The sequence below is a fragment of the Fusarium redolens genome (assembly GCF_020744475.1).
Source record: "Fusarium redolens strain MPI-CAGE-AT-0023 chromosome Unknown BKA55scaffold_18, whole genome shotgun sequence".
NCBI lineage: Eukaryota > Fungi > Ascomycota > Sordariomycetes > Hypocreales > Nectriaceae > Fusarium > Fusarium redolens.
The window spans coordinates 842555-866566 of NW_025763681.1; the positions used below are offsets into that span (position 1 = coordinate 842555).

General features: G+C 46.6%; 6 protein-coding genes across 6 annotated transcripts; 4 read left to right on the forward strand and 2 right to left on the reverse strand.

The window, feature by feature from the left end:
* Positions 1–136: 136 nt before the first annotated feature.
* BKA55DRAFT_522900 (uncharacterized protein) lies at positions 137–427 on the forward strand (the record flags this gene model as incomplete). The annotated part of the gene is made up of 1 exon (XM_046188606.1): positions 137–427. The coding sequence occupies one exon, from the start codon at positions 137–139 to the stop codon at positions 425–427; it is 291 nt and encodes a 96-aa protein (XP_046044326.1).
* A 2615-nt stretch (positions 428–3042) lies between these two features.
* BKA55DRAFT_580591 (uncharacterized protein) lies at positions 3043–5600 on the forward strand. The gene is made up of 5 exons (XM_046193966.1): positions 3043–3314; positions 3369–4189; positions 4241–4831; positions 4891–5210; positions 5268–5600. The coding sequence occupies exons 1-5, from the start codon at positions 3210–3212 to the stop codon at positions 5435–5437; spliced, it is 2007 nt and encodes a 668-aa protein (XP_046044327.1). The 5' UTR covers positions 3043–3209; the 3' UTR covers positions 5438–5600.
* Positions 5601–6309: 709 nt separating this feature from the next.
* On the reverse strand, positions 6310–6473 carry BKA55DRAFT_580597 (uncharacterized protein; the record flags this gene model as incomplete). Its single annotated transcript, XM_046193967.1, has 1 exon — positions 6310–6473. A coding segment is annotated over one exon (164 nt), but the record flags the coding sequence as incomplete, so codon positions are not given.
* A 1183-nt stretch (positions 6474–7656) lies between these two features.
* Positions 7657–9260, forward strand: BKA55DRAFT_523022 (uncharacterized protein; the record flags this gene model as incomplete). The annotated part of the gene is made up of 2 exons (XM_046188615.1): positions 7657–8233; positions 8287–9260. 2 exons carry the CDS (start codon positions 7657–7659, stop codon positions 9258–9260), a joined length of 1551 nt encoding a protein of 516 aa, XP_046044329.1.
* A 387-nt stretch (positions 9261–9647) lies between these two features.
* BKA55DRAFT_544449 (uncharacterized protein) lies at positions 9648–10491 on the forward strand (the record flags this gene model as incomplete). The annotated part of the gene is made up of 2 exons (XM_046190711.1): positions 9648–9827; positions 9892–10491. 2 exons carry the CDS (start codon positions 9648–9650, stop codon positions 10489–10491), a joined length of 780 nt encoding a protein of 259 aa, XP_046044330.1.
* A 393-nt stretch (positions 10492–10884) lies between these two features.
* BKA55DRAFT_695504 (uncharacterized protein) lies at positions 10885–20304 on the reverse strand (the record flags this gene model as incomplete). The annotated part of the gene is made up of 3 exons (XM_046200157.1): positions 10885–12176; positions 12224–19966; positions 20022–20304. The coding sequence occupies 3 exons, from the start codon at positions 20302–20304 to the stop codon at positions 10885–10887; spliced, it is 9318 nt and encodes a 3105-aa protein (XP_046044331.1).
* Positions 20305–24012: the final 3708 nt, after the last annotated feature.

Below are 24012 nucleotides of genomic sequence, written 5' to 3' on the forward strand. Positions count from 1 at the left end.
TCCACAATCTCCTCCACTGGGCCCCATAGCTTCAAGCTCCATTCATACGGAAAAGCCCAGTTCTTTTATCCCTTGGAGTGATTTAGGAACCTAGGTCGCATGTCAGAAGACATAACAGGAACACAAAATTCTCAAAATGAAGCTCTTGTCCGTTGTCACCACCCTGGCCATCCTCTCGACGACTGTCTCCACGGGACCTGTCGCATACGGCGTTTGCCAAGCTGGTTGTGCGGGTGTCGTCATGGCTTGCTACGGTGCAGCCGGGTACACCTGGGGTGCTACTGTCGGAGCTACAGCCCCAGCAACAATCATAGCCTGCAACAGCGCGTTTGGGACATGCATCCCAAAGGTAAGCCCATTGCTTTTCGATACTGGCGATTACCAAGCCAGGCTCCTGGGGGTTGAGCCTTATACCAATCCTCTCTAGACTTGACGTGTCTCTGATGGATGGCTCGCGGATCGTCATGCCTCAGACGTATAGTTGGGTTTGAAGCTAGATCTCTCGAATTTAACTGTGGTGACACCCAGGCTTGTCAACAAATAAATGAAATCAAATAAATTCAAATAAATTCAAATCAAATCAAATCAAATCGAGTCGAAATGAACTCAAATCAAATCAAATTGCAGGAGCCGAATTTATTTGGATATCTAGATTCATTTGGATAGAAGCACTGACCAATCATTGTTGGTACTGTAACCCCAGGTTGACCCACTCCCTACCAACGCGTACCTTAAAGTTATTGCGTCCGTCGCGTTTCGATTTGCCTGACGAAGCTACCTGCCCCCACACCCTCGCTCCCAATGGCTCCGTCTACGAATCCTGACATCTCAGCTGCGCTGTTTTCAACAACCTCTACAGCCAACAGCGACCCCGATACAGCGACTAGCTTCAATCGATCCGATGACAATACAGAAGCGAATGTGGACATTTCTTCGACAGCTCACTTAGGGTACGAAGGCATCGATTGGCATCGCCTCCTAGGGTATTTATCCAGCAACTTAAACAAAGAAGAAGGCAGCGGAAGGCAGCGGACAGGATGGGTATGGGAGCACGGATACGATATCGAGAAAGACAGTTCCGGTCACCGTTTCTGACTCTGCAAAGAGTGTCACCAGACAAAGGCTGCCATCACCCACATGTACGATGCTGCGTCAGTACTAGCTTCTCCGAGGACGGCAGTATCCACGCTTGTCAAGAATGGCAATTGACCTGTTTTCAGTTCCCATGATGTCTTCTGAGCCAGAACGGATATTCAGTCTTGCATGGCAGATGGCCACGCCTCCGAGAAGACGGCTGCAAGCAGATATTGTCGGAGCAGCGCGGTGCATCTCATCGTGGGACAAAAGTGGGGCCATTGGGATATCCAAATAAATCCAAATAAATCCAAATTGCCCAAATGAATTCAAATCAAATTCAAATCGAGTCGTCCGTATCCAAATCAAATCCAACTAGGGTCAATTTGATTTGGATTTATTTATTGACAAGCCTGGTGACACCTGCGGTCTACACATCGATGGCGTAGGTGATGGGTGTCGAGGTTCTGGAGTCGTTGTGTGTCGGTCCACCCGCTCTGTTTCGATGGTCAACTGGGATGGCAGATCTTGACAAGTTGATTCATTCTCAAATTCGAAAGTTTCCAAAGTTGTGATTGGTTGCCACTGTATTTCGCCGAGCGTTTTCATCACTGGTGGCCTTGGTTCCTCAGGGGTCGTAAAGGGTATCCACTCAAAGGTTTTCGAACACACCTGCGGCTGGTCTGAAGATATAACTGGCAATGCTCTTAGTTCCGAGTATCGTAGTGGACACTCCTTTGAGTTCCTTGCGTGACCTAGTATATGACATTTGCTGCATAAAGGAGGGTTCCGTATCGGCCTCGCGTTCTCAATGACTTCAAAGCCGCTAAGTTCTCTTCTCACACTAGATAATGGCAAAGACGAATTCGTAGTCACTGGATCGACTCGTTGGCGGGGTTCTAAGAGGGGCCTTTGATTAACTTTCCGAGTCAAGTGCCAATGCGGATGAAAATCTTCGAGTTGTAGAGTCTGCCCTTGAGCTAATAAGCCTCCAGCTTGTGAGCGCAGGGCAGCCCTTGTGATCGTGAGAAAGAACCAGTACATGCCGACAAAGGAGTAGAGCCTTGATGAAATAGAATCTTTCGTTGCTGCTCAACCTTTCGCAAAGCTTCATGAGACACCCAACCACGTACTGCACCATAGAGAATACTGGAGAGTTCGATAGGTGTCCTGATCTTCTGCTTGGCTTGGTTCGACTTCAACTCCGCCAGTTGATTGAGTAGTGCATGCTTGATCGATCGCCAAGCTTCGAACAGGTCCAATGTAGATACTTTGAGGTGGCTCTTAAGCAGCCAGTGTATGCCTTCCACCCTTGAAGTAACGACGTTGTCAAAGTGGGGATGTTGATTGACCCACGCCTTCACCAGCTTCTCTTTGTATTGATCAAGCCAGTTTGTCTTGATATATTTGACTTCTTCGGTATAATCCGCGATGTATTTCTTCTCAAACTCGTACACACGTTCGTGGAAAGTTTGTTCATTTGGTGACTTGATGATCGAATGCCAGTGGCCGTAAAACTCATTCCAAGCCTCGATTCCCGGGTTTTCCCCTTGAGTCTTGCGCGTAAATCTCGGCTGGCACGCTTATCGCGTACGTTAACTTAATAAGGAATATTAAATATGCAACATGGTCCCGTAACTTTCTTTGCGTAATCAGTGGTTTGAACTTAGGTTTAACAGAAGTAAAGCGTTATCTCTTACTGAAAGCCTCGTGGTGATTACCTTATGCGCATGGAACATTCGGTTGATAAGACCAACCCATTGATTGCGGATTATTTACGTATGTGGCTTACAGATGTGAGACAATACAAGAGAGAAGAGCATGTAGGAGGCCGACCGTGCGCAGCGTGTCCGCCTCTAATTGATTCTGTTTCGCCCCACTCCAAGGCATCAGTCCTGGGAGCCGACCACTCTTAAATATATTGCCTTTAGGTGTTGAGACAGTGACATTATGTAATGACGCGAAATGGTTTGGGGTATTTAAAATAGTTTTGGATATTCTGTTTTATTAGTTGTTATCCTGCCGCTCGAAAATCATAGACTTATTTCCTTCATCTTCGTTCTAGAGCGAAGACATAAATTGTCCGAGCTCATTTCTTACCTTTGTATCCTATTTTATTGAACAAAGAGAAAATAATGAGGCATATACGACGCGTTCAATCCCAATCCTCCCTGGAACGACAGCCAACTCTTGAAGCACAGCCAAAAGACTGGATCCAAAAGCAATCCAAACAATACCAAGTGCAGCCGCCCTATCCAACTTTGACTGCCCCGGCTAAATTAGAATGTTGTCAGAAACTGGCCAACGAAAATATTGAACTACAAATAATTTTGCGCGAACAAGAAGAGCAAATCAAAGGTTTACAGGATACTGTCAGGAATTTGATTGACGAGAACAATTCGCTAATGTCTAAGCTTGGCGAGAGAATGAAAGAGTCTGTCTCTCTGAGATTGGAAAATGCTTCTTTAAATCATGATTTAAAAACTGCCCTCAACGATAAGAGGAGTACGTCGCACACTATCGATGAGCTTCAAGGTAAAGTCTCTGAGCTTAACCTGCTACCAAGGGCTACACCCAGAGTTATTATCGTCATGAAGATGTTGGAATTCTTAAACAAGGATTCTCAGCCTTCAAGCAGGAAGGGCCTTTGTGTTTCATTGATATCTTTGGACAGTCGTCCGGGTTCCAATCTAAGAAGCACACTTGACACTTTGCTGAGCACCGATGAAGCTCAAATACTATTTTCCACTTTTGATAAGTGGTTCGGTATAGAAGCATTGCAGTCGACAACACTCGTTACCTGCTCTGTGTGCAGAAAAGCCAAGTTCAGACAAACTGCTGGCGTTGCCGGCGCCGCGACTGTCAATGAATTCATTACAACCGGTCCAACGATTTCATGCGACAAAGCAGTCTGCTCAGCATGCTATCTCAGCTCACTTTCATACTCCTTAGAGCTGCTCCAGGAGACGTGGTGGACAGCTCAAGGGCCAACGATCTCCATATTGTGTCCTTGTGGCAGTCACTGTGATAGAATTCCCATGGACAATCGGCAGCAGCTGATGCAGTTGCTACAGCTAATGAACGACGACTGGCTTAAGATTAGAAAGATGAAGATGTAAGTTGAAAAGAGTTTTGTGGAATCAGCAAGATAACGATTACTTCATAGTTACGACACGGCTTTATACCTGATGAAGATTTTAAACAATATCAATCCGGAATTGACAATTGGTGCCCGAAAGGTTGCAGCACGCATGCATCGAAAGATGATGGCCCATGGTTTCATGAAGTATCCATTTGACATGGACTATTGGGACCTGCACCGCACTGAAGCTAGCTCCCCATTAAAGGCAAACTCTAAGTTTGTTCAAATCTATAATGTTGAGCATGCTGGAGAAACGCTATTGATCCCTATTTTTACTCGATTTCTGCACGCTGAAAAGGAACCGACTGATTGTGTAATTTGCACTGAGTCTATCTATGACGTCTCCTATGGTTCTATCGAGGAGTGGGCGAGAGTCTGCGCAGAATTCAACGGCGACTGGATGTGGAAAGTATTATTATTCCCTCAGAAATTGGGCACAAATTGCGATCATATAATCGATTTCTGCACGTCTTGCTTACAACAGCACATCGAAACCCAGCTGGAGCAATTTGGAAGAAGCGCATGCGACGACATCACTTGCCCATCTGAAGGCTGTCAACGCCTACTTACGTATGGGGAAATACAAATATATGCACAAGAAGAGACCTTTTCCAAGTAAACTTCCTTTTGCCGACCCAAAATATAGATAGGAAAGCTATTGACACGACGAGCAGATACGATGAGTACTTAAAACTCAAGGCCTTGAGCCAAATGGCATCTTTCATGTGGTGTTTATCTGAGAAATTCTCCAGTGGTCAGATACATGACTTACTCTTGAACAGCCATGTTGTTTGCGCTGACTGCGAGTTTGAAATGTGCTTTAGTCACCAAGTGAAGTGGCACGAGGGACTGACATGCGAACAATACGACAGTCTGAAGGAAACAGGAGATCCAGAGTTTCAACAGACGCGAGGATGGATCACGAGCAATACCAAGCCATGCCCTGAATGTAGCATTAAAGTGCAAAAAGGCAATGGTTGCTTACACATGACATGTGAGTCTACGCTCTAGCTTCAGTCCGCCCAATTATAGTCGTTAACGCCGATTGCAGGCAGTCTATGTCATCATGAGTTTTGTTGGGAGTGCCTTGCTAGCTGGAGAGATATTATACCAGGATCTGGGACTTACAACCGCTCGGCTCATAATGATGGATGCTATTTCAAAACCAGCAATCAACAACCCACGCAGGTAAGCGGAACTAGTATTACCGCAGCCACATAAACCTTTCAGGCTTGACCCAGAGGGTATTCTATGGACAAATGATTTTTAAGGCAAGGCAATATTGATTTAAGAGATGGTTGTCTGAATTACGGATATAAAGATTCAAAGCTCCCTGCATAATTGCCAGTGGTTCATGACTGAATAGAACAAATATTCTCAACCGATCAAAGTCCGTACGTATCCATACTAAGAAGCTTAGTGAGTATTGGTCATGGCACATCTGAAGCAATGTAAGGAAAATCTGCAAAAACAATTTCGGTAGTATGACCTTTGGAACCTTGTAGACTGTAGGTGCAATATGTAGGACTTGGTTGCTGAAAGAGTTGATGGTAGTAGATTACGACCTGGAACTCCACCCTGTCAATCCTTACTACCATGAGGAAACAAGAAGCTATGTTGACTATAAGTCATCTCACATGGAGACATTTCTCAAAGTGTTAAGAATAATGTTTAACTTTATGGAACCCTGGGATTTGTTCCAGTGACACCAGGCTAAATTGAGCAACTACAGGCTCACGAGACTGAAAAATATTGAAACATAGCGCAAAAGGTAAACAATTAGATATTCAAGCTCTGAGGTATACTTGACGAAATCGATATAGTGGCAAGTCACAATAAAGACACCTCAATGCTTCTTCTCATGCCTTTTCATATTGCACAACTTGGTAAACAAATCTCCACAAACTGGACATGAATAACGTTGGCGGAGCTCATCCTTTAGATGAGTTTGAGCATGTTTTTTCATGTCAGTTTGGTAGCCCATTCGTGTATGACAATGTGGACAAATGACAGGCTTTTCTTGCTCTCTGATATGTGCCCTGTTATTTGTTATGATTTTTACGCGCGATAGTATGTAAAAAAGAGATACTAACTTCCTATCTCTAGACGTTTCGAAAGACGACAGACAGTCTTGACGGTTGCAATAGAACAAGCCGTTGGCAACAAATTCATCCTTTCCAGGATATGAAAGTCTCCATTCGTTATATTCCTTGCCGATTGTTTGCCCCAGCACAATTTCATCATGACTTTTCATCATGCTGTCGTGCGAAGGCAAATAGTTTCCCCAGTATCCATCAGTAAAGGTGTTCTGTGGAATGAATCCAGATCCATCGATCTGTGCAGATGACTCATTCTACAGAATGGTGGAAGTGTCATCATGTGGATCAAGGTATGGTTCATGTTGCAGTTGTAGCCTTTCTGATGTAAACTGACCGGTTCCAGGTTCATCCGGAGGTGCCAGCTCGGGGACAGTCAAGAGCAAATTGTCGTCTTCAATCAAGTCTAGGTTCAGAAATTGCGACTGGTTATCAGGAAATAAGTTGTTTTGGAACATATCAAACGCCTCAAAGGTGTGTACGTCTTGGGGTGGAACCAGGTTTCCTGAGAAGTCCGCATCGAAATCATTTCCGGGTAAAGTGCTAGGAATATCGCCAAGAGATACTATAATGCTGGGTGTTAGCTAAATTGCTCAAGATATTGTGTTACACAGGATAGTTGCGGACTCAGGCTGGGTTGAGACGAGCCCACAGCTTGTTCAAAAGTTGTGGACTCGTCTATGTCTTGGAAGTCTTGGAGCGGCCAACTCATCAGCTAGCTGAGCTGGACTGATGATCTGGATGTCAAGAATGCCTGAGGCTATAGCGCCCTGCTTGATTTAAGTCTTCCTCCCGTGCATTCACAAAAATTACAAACAATGGCGTCATTTGGCGGGGTTTGTAATTTCCTATTGAAGGGAGTCTACTCTTATTGGCCATCTGCAGGAGGCAGACCAATACCTAACACAACCCCACGCGATGAGGCGGGAGACACACCATTAAAACTACCAAAGTAGTAAAGCGTATGTGGGAGGCCGACCAAGTGACGGACGGAGCCAACAGTCTGAGACATAACAGCTGCGTTATCTGCATTTCTTTGACTCTTGCGTATTTTGCGTCAGCGTAAGCCGAGACACAGCCAGTTTTCAACCCAGGATCTGACATGAGTTATCTCCATCAATTTCTTTATCTCATTTGTATTTGGGTAACAGATATTTCAAGCAAAAGCAATCAGTCACGCTACGTGTATAAAAACAAGCCGTTCTTGGAAAAGGGCCCCCATCTTTATCCAAAGTACGTAAATTTGGACCAGATCTTGTGATCCAAAGATTCATTAGTATACATCTCAGGGCCAGTACTGATATTCCCAAACTGCAGCACCGGATCATGTCTTCTTCCTTGACGATGTCTCAAGCAGAGGAGATTTCTCCAACGCCGCCAACCGCTATTGTTAGAGTGGGCAAGCCTCGGCTCGACAGATATCAAAGACTCATCGCCCGGCTGTATGAGGCAATGATACTTCTTTGGATCGAACAGCCCGTTCAAGGTCCACAAGTCACTGTCAAACACGACAATATCAGCTTGACCGCCTCTCGCCGCCGACTCACAACAGGACTAGCCCACTATTGTGACTGGGATAAGGGCGGTAGAGCCACGACATCAATTGGTATCGAAGACTCTGAAGAAAGTTCCATTTTTTGGGTGGCCTCAAATCAGGGTTTTCAGCAGAGAGAGTTTGCTTCGGCCCATAGGATACCGACATTCTTGAGACAAACATTACGACGCCTCCAAGATGTGACCCGAGAGCCAGATCCCAGTGCAGGTTGGCTGGCTCATCAGATAAATAATCTGGCTAGGTCCTTCGCCGCCTTTGCAACCCCTAGGATTAGGAAAGAAGCAAGCCTGCTGTCGAGGATGGCAACGTTATGCATTGGTCATTTGAATGGGTCCGTGACTCGCCGCGGTAACGTGACTGATACTGGTACGTCTTGCAATACGATATGAAATCTACAAGCATGGCTAATAAGCTATTAGAAGCAAGAGATCTAAAAAGATGGCTGAAAAGATTCCAATCCCGAGAAGCCCTAGGAGCCTACGATATATGCATGTTGGCCTACATCTCTCGGAACGATCGACAGATGGACATACTTCTACGACTGAGTCAAGAGGTTCTTGTCGAAGAAGGCAGTGAATCACTAGCAAAAGTCTCTTATCTAGCGAGACATTTTGTGGGAAGGCTCGGCGATCACATCCGCGTTTCGAAGCATCTTGTAGAGGATGCTTTGCGCGTGAGAGAAGTCCTTGATGTATTCCAAGTGTCCGAGGTCCACGCCCCGTTGTGTGTGCAGCCACCAGAAATTGATTCCCATACCAACCTGGACAGCATACTGGGAAGAATGATTTCGAAAGAGGATGAAGAGTTTTCCTATCTCCAGAAAGACCTCTCCCGCTTCAAGAATCATGTTGGATTGGAAGATCGAATCAAAGAGCAATTCCTCAAGCTACAGTCGAATCCTCCAATAGTGCACTGCGAAGTTCAAGTCCTGGAGCATTTTCACAGAAACGGATTGCGCTTCACAGATGGCGACCGCTTTATTGGCACTAGCAAGTTTTCTTGCTTCTGCTGTAAGCTATACTATCGATATCACCCATCGAGACCAGTTGAACCTGATGCTCACGAACAGATTTACCTCAACTGGGGGCCAATTAATCTACCTGAGGGATCTTACGATGAATCATATCGAGAATTGAGAGATACACTTAATCCCCTTATTCGTGATATTCGAGATGCGTTTTTCAGGGCTATAAAAAGGAAGAATATCTCAGCTTTCAACCGTCCCAATTCGATTACCGGATTGACTCGTTCGATAGATACTCTAGTTTGTGCTGACTCGGATAGTGAAGCAGATTCGGAGCAGGAAGGCGGAGCTGCGTTGAGTGATTCTTCAAAGTTGAGTCGACGAGCGCAGATATTTGTCTGTGATGTAACTACCAGACTGCAGCGGTAGTGTCAACGAGATGAGATAAAATATTCGAAAGGTTGTCCAGGCCTTACTAGAGGTGTAAATAAATTATACTCTGCTGAGTCAAAGAAGCACCAATGACGACGCGTGTTCGATGTTGAGGGGCTTACACGATGGCGGCTGACTAACGTATGAGCTCGGATAATGACTCTGATTGGCCTGATCTAAGTGCCAGATCTTTGGCACCTCTTGAGTACTGGGTAAGTTGTGAGGAAAGGCGGCCATAAGCCTAACCAGCTATCTTCCATGGCATTATATCCCGTACCAAATATATCAAATGTTATCTCAAATCCAAGATTTTGGATTTGTTTGTTTGAAGTAAGATTTTCGGGATATTTGATTGATTTGATTTGATTTGTGGGCAGCGCTGATATGATGCGTGCAGGCTACGATGTGAAATGCTTGGCAGGAGCTATGACATACCTGAAACGTTGCAGAAAGATCAATATTAGTACAAGCATACATGCCTGGGTAATGAGAAGGCTAAGACAGCGGATTGGTATCCTGCCGCAGAGGGGACTTACATTCAAGTCGAAAGCAAGCATTCGACAAGTACATCACATCGTCCAGGTCGTTCTCGCGGCCATAGCAGTCAGCGGAATTAATTTCGGTCCAGTACCTGGATATCGAGCCTAGTATGATGCTTGAGAATGCCAATCGGATTAGCCCTTTCATGCTTATGGGCCCGTCATCGTCCATCATCCTATGGAGATCTTTCCCTACCAGCCTGCGCCAACTCCAGATCTCACTCGATCCGGAGTCTCCTCCAGACGATACGATTTCAGGAAGAAAATGGGGCTTTGGTCTTCTTCAGTTTATACACCTTCTGCCCGAGCTCTCCGATCTCGAGCTTAGCTTTGAGCATAGGGATGAAGGAGGTCGATTCTCCGAGATTGCCAAGGACCTGTACATCCCCAAACTAGAAAGTATAACGCTTCACTTGATCGATACCACCAAGGAAGATATCACAATCTTACTGCTGTGTCATCACCGAACGCTCAGGACAGTGGTTTTAGAGTCGATCGAGCTTGGTGGGGACCTGACAGCCTGGCGCTGGCTGATTGAGGTTGTCTGGAGCAGCCTAGAGCTTGATGAGTTCTGTATTCTCTCAAGCGGGGCAGAGAGGAAAGATGAGGATTCTTCTTTTGCAAAATTGGAGGATATGACAATCGTAGATAATGATAGCTATAATAAGGTTATCGGAGGATTAATATAGTACTGAAGTTGAGTTAATCAATTAAATTAGATATAGCTAGCTATCTTTATTTATTTGTTTATTTTAGTATTTTACTTTTTGGTAAACTGGAGAGCCGCCAGAGTTTATGGACCTGTACTGTACATGCGTAGTGGTTTCACTCAATCGGGACTTTTGCAACTGAGTATTCCTTCCCATCAACTAGACAGAGTGCAAGTAAAGACAAAACGAGATTGTGTTTACCTTCTTGGAATGTCGTACTGTCAAAACCAAATATTCCTACTTCCATCCTGTAGGTCGACTCAAGGTCAATTGCTACGAGGCTTATTGAGTCATCGAAGCATCTAGATTGATGGCAGCTTAAAGTAGGTCTCGTCAACATTATGGATACCAGCCAAGGTAATACCCTAGTTTCTAACTCCTTCCTTTGAAGTCATCCTCCAGCAGACGCATACCTTCAAAGATCTTACCGATATCTGTCTTCTCAATTGATCCACAATCCTGCCGGATCTTTTCCATAAGTAGTCGCAAGAATTGAACAGGGCTCTGCGAAAATACTGACTTATTGACAACACTTCCTCTGACGCCTGGAGGAATAAAACCATCTGGACCGAGGATAACAGACTCATCCGCAGCATCCCAAGCCAGCCCAAGCAGATCGCAAACATCGGTATAGTCCTGAAAAGACGATAGGTAGAGTTGTCCTGAAAAAAGGTTCAGGAACGTGACAACACTCCTTGGGGTAGCATCCAACGTGGGCTTTCCCGATAACCGATAGAGTTGTAAATGATCGAGCGACTGGAAGGCAAGGTTTACCCTGGGAGCATAGAGGTGGAGAGTCACATGCTGAGACCTTTCGATCAGTGGTAGTAGCTCTTGAGCCTCAAATGGGCTTATAATCACAAGGCAAACTGATTCGGCTTGACACTTATTGGTCATGATCCATTGGACGGGGCGTTGAAAGCAGTCTGAGTAGTTCCTGGCCCCGAAAGTCCCTTTGACTGTCTTGGCAAAATCCAATGTGGCACGCACAGTACTCGGAAAAGCTTGAACGTTGAAATATTGAGCTGCCGATGTGTTGTTCAGCGTCTGGAAGGCTGGCTTATGCTCAGCCTGGAACAAAGTGATATCGATTGAGGAAGAACCCTTCAGTATCCAATCTTTCAGAGATTGACTAACAAAATGAGTTTCTGGCTCTGCCGCAGGTGGTTTCTCAACTTGTCGTTCTTGCTCTGTTTCGGGGGAAAGCTCTCGCTCTTGCTCTTCTTGTAATGATGCTGTATGAAGTTCAGTCAATCCAAACTCATCGCAGCGGGCTCGGAGCTCGTTAGTCATGAGGGCGCCAGCTTTGTCCAAAAGTGAATCCAAGGTAATGCGGCTGGCTCTTGGACGATAGCGTTGGTCCAGGGTCTGAGCTTCCTCCTCGAGAAACTGCTCAGCCCATCTGGAAACAGCATCGCCTTTTCTTTTTGACCAGAAGACTTGGTGTCTACTGAATCGAACACCCTGATTGAGCCATAGGGGAATCGCTTTACGCAGATCGAGACACGTTTCGGTAATGACCCAACTGAGAACGTCAGATATGGCGATCCCACGTCTGGCAGCTTTTTCTTGAAGCTTTAAGCGGATGATCTTCTGCTCAATCTCCCACGGCACGCAAAACTCTACGCTTTGTCCTTTCCCGAGTTTCCGCATTCGCATACAAGCTGCAAAAGGATTAGCAAAATTCTAGCAGGATCTTGTTTCCACATACCCTGAACCAGTCGATCCTTTGTTAAACCGGCACCCAATGTGACTACTGCGCGGTAGTTTGGGGGGAGCTTGAGATCTGTCCCTCTGGTATGCGACTCATCTAGAAAGACAAGGCATCGATCCATATGTTCAGCAAATGGTGACGTTTCAAGTTCTTCAACTTTGCCTGAACGATCGAGCACAATAATCTCGTCATCTTCATTGAAACAGACGACTGCTTGGGTGTTGTCATCATCCTGATAACGAGCCAGCCACTGTTTTGCAAACTCTAGGTTAGTGAGGTCAATTACCTGAGCGCCAACATCCAAGATCACACGTGTCTGCGTGTTCATTCCCGATATCATATCTAGAAGCATCCGGCTGTTGAATGGGGTACCTTTGGCTTCCTGCGGCACTAAAGCGACCCCATTTTGTGATTGTAAGAGATGGCTAAGGACGAGCGCATTGGTGTGTTTCTGCTCCGGAAGGTCTAGTTGGATGATATCCGTAGGGAGAACATATCTTGAATCATTGGTCCCGCTAAACCCAGTGGTAGGATTGTCTTTAATCTTGGCTAGATCCCAGCCTGACGCCGACAATTTATGCGGAAACTCCTTCGCCTCCTTACTGAAGACCAGGTGGCTCAGGTAGTAATCGATCGCCGACTTAGAGAAGCAAAGGTGGGGATATATCTCTTTTTTGAACTGGGCCCGATCTCGCAAATTGACCCCTTCTAAGGTTCTGAACGATGATGGCAGGCTCGGAGCGGTTCTGGTCCACTCATGGTATTCCACCCTGGCATTATCAGATTTGGTAAGAATTGAAAAGGCAGAGAATAGAGCTTCTTCATCCAGGCCACCGTAGTAGTAACTCAGGCAAGTAAGGGTAATCACGACGTCAGGATGGCTGAACTCTGATCGTGGCGTTGGGCTATCCTTAGCGCGAAAAGGAACAGCCAACTTGGTCCCAGTCTCACGGTGCGGATCGATTCCATAGTTTACTCTCCATCTCTTCTGGCCCAAAGCAAAAGCGAGGATACCACCTGAAAATAGACCCCGTAGAAGTAGAATGCGGCCGATTGCTGCTCCGTCAAAGAACAAGCTGGTCTCGACCAGCTTAGTGTCTACTTTCTTGAGCTTCCATCGAGTGATGTAGCGGTAAACAGCGCTCCGAATTTTCTCAGGCTGGTTTGAGATCGGGAATCCACACATCCCGGTCTTGCAAATCCTGTTGGCAATACGATCGAGAACTACTTCGCCAGCATCAGCTTGTAGAAAGCGTACTATGGGATATCGCCCATTGTTGCGATCATCAAACTCGAGTGATTTCGAAAACTCAGATTTGGCTTCACCAGCGATTTGGGCAACCAGCCCCAGCACTTCTTGAATGACTACCCATCTGCTGGGGCTATCTTCGATTGAGCACTGGTGCCCCAGCGTGTATATAAGCTCAAATTTGGCACTGAAGTTCTCGTCGCTTTCATCAACTATATCTCGAGACCCATGGTCGAATAGTTCTCGGATTGAAGTCAATCGTTCTGCAGCTTCTTTGTTACTGCTGAGGTGGCATTCTAGCTCCATCAGCTGCAAGGACAGCAAATGTTCCGGCTGAACCATCAGGACACCACCTTCATTCCTGCATCTTGTGACTAATCGATGAATTGCTTCTGCTCGTTGCGTGTTCATACGAATGTCTCTGGAGAATGGTAGTAGGTAAACTGGGCGATCGAGTAGACCAGACAGTTTTGAAACAAGCATCCGATGCATCTGCTTTGCTTGAGGTTTGGCAACGATGACACGAATTATCTTTGAACCATCCGCAAGAGCCGTAGCGACCATTGGGACGATAACAGTAGATTTGCCCTCACCCATGTTCAGCTGCATAACTGCATTTTCGCCCTTTGGAGGGTTGATCATCTTCTGGGCGATTTGCTGTTGCACGTTTCGTATCATGATCTCGCTCTCGCATTCCAGTAGCAACCACTCAGGGTGATCCCAGGCTTCCCACGCCTCATGCCCAGGGTTCTGGACCTCGCGGAGAAGATACATAGGGTTAGATTCAAACCGTACCAGTCGTTTGGCCCGCTGAGTAGCAGAGATGGCAGTCGCGTACTCTATAATAGCCACTTTCCATCTTTCGGGCAGACAAGAAAAACGTGATGACCGAAGTTGTTGTAGTAATAGAAGCGGTGTAACTCTAGGAAGGTAGCTCGAATCTTCGAGAATAAGCTTCACCGATTCCAGCACTTGGACACCAGGCTTTCGCGTCAAGATGTCAATGATTGCTCGTGATAGATACTGATAAACCGTCTTTGCGTGTTTCGTGCAATCCTCCAGGTTTTGTTTGAACAGGGGATGAAGGATTGCACGCTGGTCTAAATCTAGTTCTTGGTCGTGCCGCTTGCTCAAATTTAAGAGACTTTGACGCAGATCGTTCAGATAGCGATGCTCGTACGGCAACTTTGCCTGAATCTCGAGGCTGATGATGACCTCGGTCAGCTTTTTCACAGTCCTCGAGTCCGTCTTTGTCATTCGAAGCAAAACATCTGGCTTTGGTATCTGGCCAAAAGTAGACTGTGGAACTGCAGTGTAAAACAAGTCCTCGATGGATATAAATCCAGTACGCCGACTCGGTGGGGAAATCGTAACCCTCTCGGGTTGGGGCTCGAGTTTTAGACCTCTTACTGGCACCTCTCTTAGGCGATCAGAGATCTCTTGAAGATACTCCTTGAACTTCCAATTCATATACCACGAATCCCATTTGGGATACAAGCTCGCCATCACATTCTTACATCTCAGGTAAGTGTCGACCGTACCCTCCGACGGGGTACGCAGGGCCGGGCAAGGCCACTGAGAGATGATACGGTCAACAAAAGTATCAACTACATGTCTTTTGTTTTCTTTGAAACGCCTCTCGCGTCTTTTTACTAGCTGCTGGGGAGATTCACCTCGCGAATAGGGGAGTGACGCTTCTGGACATGAGGCAATAGGATAGACTTCATTTTCTGTTAACCTCCTTACCTCTTTGGCAATAGCAGTGCATCCTTCTGAAAGATCATACAAATATTCTTCCGGCAAAGGTACCTCGAGGACTGAAGAGCACTGGGCTATCATCAATAATGCCTGAGTTATTTGGGGGTTGTGGTGACTTGAATATGACACTGTCGCCATCCAAGCCATCAGTTCGAATTTGTTCAACCAGTCTTGCTTCCTGTGGAAAGCATAGTGTATCTTACACCAGTCTGACGCAAGAAAGCTCTCTGGCTTTTGGAACCACTTCGAGTCGTATTGCATCATGCTCTTGGGTGGTATTTGACTTGAGTTGAAAACTTTGCTCGAACTGAGAAGTTGATAGAAGACCTGAGCAAAAGAAGGATCGACTGTCTCGATAATGTAACACTGAGAGTGGTAAATACGGTAAGCGATCTCTTGAGCGCGGATGCCTCGATCTGACGGTATTTCTTGAGTCCTCGCGTTATACCTGACATCGTGCTGAGTCGTAAACTCTTCGGCACCGAAGCCAGCAACGTGTCCCCGGGAAGCCCTGTTAATTGCCCTTTCAACCAGATGAACTGAGGAGAAGTCTGGAGAGTCTGGTACTTCGCGCTTGGGATGAAGAAAACTGATCTCACGAGACCCAGCAAGTAAATTGCATACGGCTCTGTAGAAGCGATCGTCCTGGGATACATAACTCAACCTGGAAGACCACCCGACGACTTGCATAACTTTTTCATTCCTTGGATAGAAGGAACGCTTTGGTGATAAGGTGGAGATTGAGTGTAGGATACCATACGAAGTTTCCGTCAAGATGCTGGTAACGCGGACAATAGCAGATCGCAATATATCCAAAGCTTCTTCAGTTCCTGTTCGCCCGATGAAGGGGTCCGGGAGACAGAACGAGGTGAGGCCGTGGAGGTATGCCAGGTAGAGCTTGCTCTCAGTCTTGGTGCTACCTACAAGTCGACCAAGGAGGCCGTCGAGCTTGTAAGCCTGTACACGACGTGCGCTACCATGGACCACCCTGACCATCGTGTGTTTGTCAATATGGTTGAATGTATGCATCTCATGTTGAACATCGCCTTCGGGTATGAGGATCGTTCTGCTAGGTGGTTCCCTGCTGCTGGATAAGACGAGTTTGCTTTTGAGTCCCATGAGTGTTCCTATAGATTGATTCGGATCAACGTGCATGTCACGGAACTGACGGGATTCGATGAATGACTCCCCCGATCTGAGAAGAAACTCTAGTCTCAGACTTGGAATTTGGATCTCGGTATCCGACTTGGCAGTGCTGTAAACCAAATGAAGTCCCAATGGTGCTTCAAGAGGGTTGAAGATCTCTGCGATTTGCGTAGCCAACTCGCTTGAGGGGGCAACAAGAAAAGTACCACCATGACGGCCCAGTTTCCAATGGCCCTCATCTCGTATAAAGCGCCAGTTTCTCTGATCATCCAAAGCCCAAGACTTGTGAATTTTGCAGAATTCTATGCTTTTTGTTTCGCGATGGTACCAATGAGAAAAATTGTCAGAAAACTGATAAGGGACTGTTCCTTTCAGCAATCTGGACGGAATCAGATCCAACGTTGATCCAGGTTTGTGTAATTGCACTAGAAGGTCTTGTTCTTGCATGCCAAAGTGAACTGTATAGTCTTGCAAATCTCGGGTTGCGCTGAACCGCATGCCTGGTGCATCACTTGGCATGACATCCAAGATCATGGATCCAAAAAGTCTCCCATAATCTTCGTGCATATTATAGTCACGAGGTAGACGAGTTAATGGGGCGCCATTGACCAGTAGTTCGCCCGTCAGAAGGTTAAGGTGGACTTGTCTTCGTCCAGAGTTTGTTTCAAGCCAATAACATGTAGAAGAGGCTGTGGACCACTCTGTGGTACGAGAGAAGTCTGGCCAGCTTCGCTTTATAGCCAGATCGAGGCACCAATTGCCGCGATAGATGACCTCGTTGACAAGGAATCGCTGTGTGCGGTGCAAAGTGTATTTGGTTCTGTCCTCCATGATGCTTTGAAATGGGCTTTGGGTCTCGTTGTTGGCAAGAGTGGTGTTTTGGATGATGATAGAGGATTCAACCAGGAGAGACGCCTGCTGTGAGTCTCTGAGGATCTTCTCCAACTGGTTATCGTCAACGTGAAACGTTTGTACACATATCATAGCAACATTGAGGGCCGACTCCAAAAGCTCCCTCCTTTGCATATCATCAACCGTATCCTGGATTTTCCTGATCAAAGTCGTTAACCACTGGTATGAGATACTGCGACAATGACATAAAAGCCCCAAGATATCCTGAGACAGCTGTGGGCTGGCCAGAGACAGAAACCGAATTGTCAACAGTGTGAAAGAGCACAAGGCCGTATGGGACTCCCAATTCTTTTCGATCCTTGAAACTGCCTGCGAGAGGGTCTCCAACAGCCGACAACCAAACTCCACGTCAGTGAGACGTGTGTGAGCTTCCCGAGTGGCCTCAGAAGCCAACATTGGCCCAGCTTGCAGGCTCACTTGAAGTAAGAAGATTGCTGTCTCGTCCTGGTTGAAGTCAAGCGTGGGCATAGCGAGTTGTGTCAATATGCTCATCCACGGAAGACGGTATCCATACGGTAAGATAGTCAAGGCTTTGTATTCCCCTAAAGTCATGTATCTAGGGCATTTAGATTGACTTGCTATCACCTGGTTGGGAGTCTCTCCATCCGGCTGGAGCCAGGAGCGGACGAGAAAAGGTTGCAAGGCCTGAGCGCGCTCGGGAAGTTTGAACGTACACAAGTTAGAGACGGCCATTGACTGGGTGAATGGGGAAATGAAACTGCCACTGGCGCGATCGAAATAACGATAGACTAGACCATTGTCGAGGTAGACATCGGATACTTCGCTGACTGCGATGTATTTATGACGGCGATGAGTTTGAAGATGAGGCTTTGCTCCCGATAGAAGATGCACTCGGCTCATGTCGGAGTTGTACCAGGGGGAGAGACCGCTGTACGAGTCCAACGGATAAGATGAATCAGGGCGTTCCCCAAAAGATTTGAAAGAAAGCACATCATGGATGAAATAAAACGTGACATCACGCCACTCTGCAAATTGGTGGGGGATCCCGAGTTCAAAGACTGTAGCCTGAGCTTCGAGAGTCTTGGTGGGTAACGGCCACTCGTGAACCATTATCTGCAGACTACTCGCTTGATCCGCCAAAGAACATCGGTGGCAGCAGGGGTCATGTATCGGATACCTGACGCCTAGTACGGTTTGATAAATCTCTCGGCATGTTGTGGTGTTATACTGTTGCATCAAGTCGTTGTATCTGTCTTTGAGGTGATTGAACTCCTTGATCTTGGCTTGTTTATCCAACTCAGCCCTCTCCTCGATTGAAACCTTCTTACTTTGAAGTATTGGCGACTGTTGGAAATATCGCACGGGAAAAGACATGCTGTCGCCAAAAGAGCGGAACACGGACGGCTTACTTGGTGTCCTTTTGCGGTCCATGAGATATGTTTCAAGACGCTGGAGTCTTATCATATCTGCCTTTGACTGTAACAAAAGTGCTTGCCAGATCTCAGTGGGTACTTCGGCATCGTATTCCCTGAGCATGGGGTAGTTATGCAATGTAGCTTTGTCGGTAGCTATCCAGATCTCGCCGATCGTCAGAAGCATTCGTGATGCAGCTTCTGGGCGGGTTGAGTAACAAGCTCTTGCAGCCGAATGATAGCTTTCAAGCAGGACTTTAAGTGATGCGCAGACTGATTCCTCATGAAGATGCTTTTCGATCCATTGGTTGAGGTTGTATTGAACCCACGACTCTATCATTGCGAGATTGAACTGGACGTAGGAATCATCACTTGGTGTGCGAACCACTGGAAGGCTATCGGCATTCAAGCATGAGACGTGGGCAATCGGACTGAAAGTTGAGGTGTCATTATTACTGCCGCGGTGCGAAATGGATGCAAGGAAGTTGTCAATCTCTGGAATGGAGAATAAGAGGTGGTCCTTCATCTTAATTAAAGATAAGGATGCGATGTCCAGCTGCTTCTCCGAATGATTACAGATTCGTTCCCATCTCTCCTTCAGATTTTTCGAAGCTGCTGAAACAACATCACGGACAGTCGAAAGCCACTTGTCGTTGCGCAGCCCTTCAAGCTTGCAGAGGCGGCATGAGATCTTAGTCATCATGATGTGAAGCATCTCGCTGGGAGCAAGGGCTTGGTTTGCTCGAAGGAGCACCTGCGCCATCAGGTAGACCATGAATCGTTTATAGATATCATCTGATCCACCTGATAGGCGGCTCATGGTGAGCTGTAGACCGACGCGGATGAGGAGCCAGACGGGAGATCTTCTCCATGGAAGGTTACTGCTGCTGTAACTGATTTCTTCGCGAGTATTTTTGCAGATGCCGTTAACCTTGGCCAATTTTCCGATACCTCTGAGGATACTCGTCAGTAGCTCAGTGACGATTCGTGGACCTGTTGTCTCTCGGTCCTCATGATGATCTTTTCCGGCTTTTCTGGCCTTGGGCTGAGCTTCAGAAACCCTCTGGTGGGACATTTTAACAAGCGTATTGGCCAGGACTTCCTGAAATGCCTGGTTCTCAAAATCCTCTGAAGCTATCTCCGTTGCAGTGTCTGGAAACTGACGAATCAGACGACCCTTAGTGGCCATGACGGCTGCATTGGTAGGAGACAGCTCAAAAGTTTCGAAGCAGAATGAGTTGCTCGATTTACGAATAAGCAAGCCTGCGTTCTGTGCAGCGATATGGAAAAGAGCGACAGGGTCTATAAATATGATTGTTGGTGGGAAAGGATAACACAAAGTAAGGTAAGTACTTACTGTCAAAGGAAAGGCATTGCAGAGCCTTCTGAACGCCAACGTGGTCAAGTCCCTTCGGGCCCGTCACAACTGGCATAGTTTGCAACATAGAAATGACAGGCTGGACGAGCGTCGTGTCCTTCTCTCCCAACTCGATAGCAAAGCGCTGCAGAGTCTGCAGCACAAAATTCGCCAGGAAGATAGTATTCGGGGCACTCATATCATCACCGCCTGGTAACTTTGGAGGCAGGAACAGGTGATGAAAGAGATATTCGATCTGATCATTGCTGCTGATGCTACCCATTATGAACCGACCGGCGACAGGTAAGCAAAAAGAAGTAGTGATAGATGTCTGTTGAGAAATGAGTCAGATAGTTTGGCTAAGCCTCAGTTTGTATTCAGTGATGGATTCCCTTAATAGAAAAGCTACTGAATGAATAATTTTTTTAAAATCGCTTCCACTACCATGGACACAGATAATAACGCCATCAGTGTTGGACCAACACGTTGAGGCCCAAGTTGAGGGTAGGCGGCTACGTAGCACATCAGGTCGGCCTCCCGCATTGGTAGCGGCGAGCCAGCCCGATTGCAAGGACAATGTTTCGCGGCACAAAACCAATTTGCATCCGCGATAAGCAGCGGCGCCTTTAACACGGCGCTGGGTGCTTTGGGTAACATGGTGTACGCATCAGACCATACGCATTTCGTGCATACGCTGGACCACTGGTCTCTGCCACAGTTGTAAAAACATGCATCATGTACCGTGTTATTTGCTGCTTCGATCCAGCAATGCCCAAACCTTCTACGAGTCTACTCAAGGCCCCTATTTCCAAGATATTATAGCAAACACTTGTCTATATCACAGATAAAAGAAAAATGACAATTAAGCACCATAACAATTCCGCTTTCTCCGACAAAAGATGATTGGCCTACCAGGATACAAAATTGTTTGTCAATCATTTGACTACATTTTGTTTGCTACTCGTTGCCGAATGAACCTCTTATATGTGTTAATTGTTGTATCATCACACAGATTATGAGAAATTAATCACTGTGAGTGGCAGTCTCGACCAATTACGTTCGTCTGTTGACTGATGCGAGGAATGAGGCCAGCTACAGAGGGAGCAGTTGACTCACATATGTGGCGTCTGCGCATTCCCACCATGCATTATACAGGCGCAGTGATTGGTCGCGCAGGTAAATTGGGTAGAGATAAAAAAGGCGACTATACAGCTCAAGCTGTGCCGACAGAAAACCGACGCGTCGCGATTGGCAGAGCCTCAGACAAATCCATGCCTGATGACCCATCTCTTAGCCTTTGTATAATTGTAGATCATTCCTTGATCAAGCGCTGCGGGGAGCGGGGTAATCAGACATTCATATCGGATTCGTTTGGGGTTCTGTCTGGTGGACTTCATTGATTGTACCATGCCCCACCCCCCTTTCGGCAACCCCCCCCTTTCGGTAACCAAAAAAATCACCTTCCCACCCAAAATCTATTTTTTATACGGGCTAGATTTCCATCAAATTTTGAGTCTATAAACATAAAATATATATCATTCTGTAGAGAATTGAAGTATTTATTCTTGTCGAGGCTTTTTTATAAGCCGCCCAGACCTGGTGGTTATTTGAGGGGGTTCAGGTGCAGCCGTGACCTCAATCTCCGAAGCTGTCTCCATGTCTGAGACCACCTCCTCCTCCGATTCAGAATCCACCAAAATAGACGGTCCTTGATCTCCAACTTCGGGAATAGATTTATCTTGTATAAGAGCCTCGCTGAGTGTCATAAACCGTCTGTTCGGATTAGGAATAGCTCGTCTTTTCTTCCCTCTCTTCAAACGAGCCACTTCTTCCTCCAGACTAGTAATTCTGCTGGCATGTGCTGCAATGGCCTGTTCTTGGGCTTCAAAGCCTCTGGCTATCACAGCATAACGTTTTCGACTTCCAGGAGACTTGTTCCTGCCAAGATCACGAATTTGGCGGCTGGTCTTTGGTGTATCATCTGAGCCCAAATAGGGGACGCGGTCGGGAGTCGTCTCTATCCTGTCTGCTTGAATCTCTGGATGCCGCAATGCCTTGGCTCGTGAAATTGGCCAATTTCCAGTAACTCTCCAACCGGACAGTATATTCTTTGACGTCATCGCGACCTCACGTGCTTTGGCATAAGCCCGTATAAAGTTGACCTTGTCAATAGGTGCAGAATCAGTCAGAGAAGCTAGTTTTTCAAGCTCTTTCCGATATGCCGCCTTCGAAGCATTAAAAGCACCGTTATCCAACGGCTGGAGACCATGAGAACAATGGGCAGGGAGGTAACAACAGTAGACGTTGTTCAAAAAGCACGTTACAATCCATTCGTCCTGTTTCAAATCAACATTGATTCTTTGGCATATAAACAAAAAAAAAAAAAAACCGCACCGTGGCATGACTTCCATGTCCATCCAGAATAATAAGCCTGGCATCAGATTCGTCGGCAGGCTGGGTCTGAGGCAAGTAGACTCTCTCAAGCCACTCGACAGCAATGTGGTTGTCTGTCCATCCATTAGGCGAAGTAATATAATTCCAATCAGCTATTTTCCGGAATTCTTCCAAAAACCACTGTTTTTGAAGTTCCTTGCCTTTAAATATGATGCCAGGCGTCAAAGCACGGCCGTCCGCAGTGATAGCCTCAATAAATGAAGTCCAGTTACGGGACTGGGGACCCTTGAGTAGGGCCTTTCGTTTTGGATCTGAACTCCCAACCACCAGGCTATCCAGACCTAGCAAACAAGCCTGATTAGCTAGATTCATGAATAAAAAGTTAGACACTCACCAAAACCAGCCATAATACCGCCCTCATCAACGTTCACTGTGTTTTCCGGCTTAATCCACCCATACTCCTCTTCCCTAATATCAAAGTACCAGTGCACCGCTTTGGGAGTGAATGAATTGAATCTGTTGGCCTCCTGGCGTCTCCCAGGTTTGGTCTTGAGCTTCGGATGGCGTTTGATGAATTTGGCTACCCAGTTGCGTCCCAATTCCTGCTTCTTGTTTTGTTGTTTTAAGAGAGCCACGACGCAAGCACGGATCTGACCGTGGGAGGGAGCATAACCCAGGGACTCTTGGCGGAAGATCCAGGAAGCTAAATTAGCCTCCTGATTCCTGGATAAGTGTCGGTTAGGTTGAACCTGATCATCCAAGGCTGTCTGGCCATGGAATCTGTCGGAAATGGACTGCTGAGGTATGCCGTGTTTCTGGGCGGCATGGTTTTGCGATAAGCCGTTTTCTGTGACATCAAGTATGGCATCAGCCATTTCATCCTCCGTATAAACACTCCGAGGCCGTTGTGAAGCCATTTTGGGTGAATTGTGGAGGACTGGCAAGAGGAGGAATCATCAGGAAGCAGGAGGAGATTAGGGCGCTGAATTGCAAATATTGAAGTGCAGGGTGACCACGGACCACCGGCCCCACGTGACGAGCTGACCTTTAAAAGTGAACCCTAGCCACTTTTTTATACGTTAAAGGCGATGACTTGTGAATAGGTTCAAGAATGACTGAAATATATGTAAGTGAACTTGGTGAGTTTTGTATGGGAAGGCGATTTTTTTGGTTACCGAAAGGGGGGGTTGCCGAAAGGGGGGTGGGGCATGGTACAGAATAGATCTGAAACCTTGACATGTGTATCATCCCCTATCATAAGTTCTCAGAGTTGTCGCATTTGGCTTAGGGAGACAAATGCCATAGATACCACCCTCAGAGCAACAAATTGGCAAAAGCTAGCGTAGCTATTTATGAGACGGAGCATTGGTGATATTTATATATAGAAAAGGATACTAGGACGGGATGTTTTGGTCTAAATGTGGCGCCGTGTGGTGAAGCCCAACCATTCTGCTGGGAAGTTGTGAACAGAGAGTACTATCTCATGAGGAGATAGGCCCGGGTGATGTCGTCTACGCTACTTCTACGACAGAAGGGACCTCTATAGGGCAAATATGTCGTGACCCAGGGCGAGATTCTTCTTTCCGGACGACCGCAG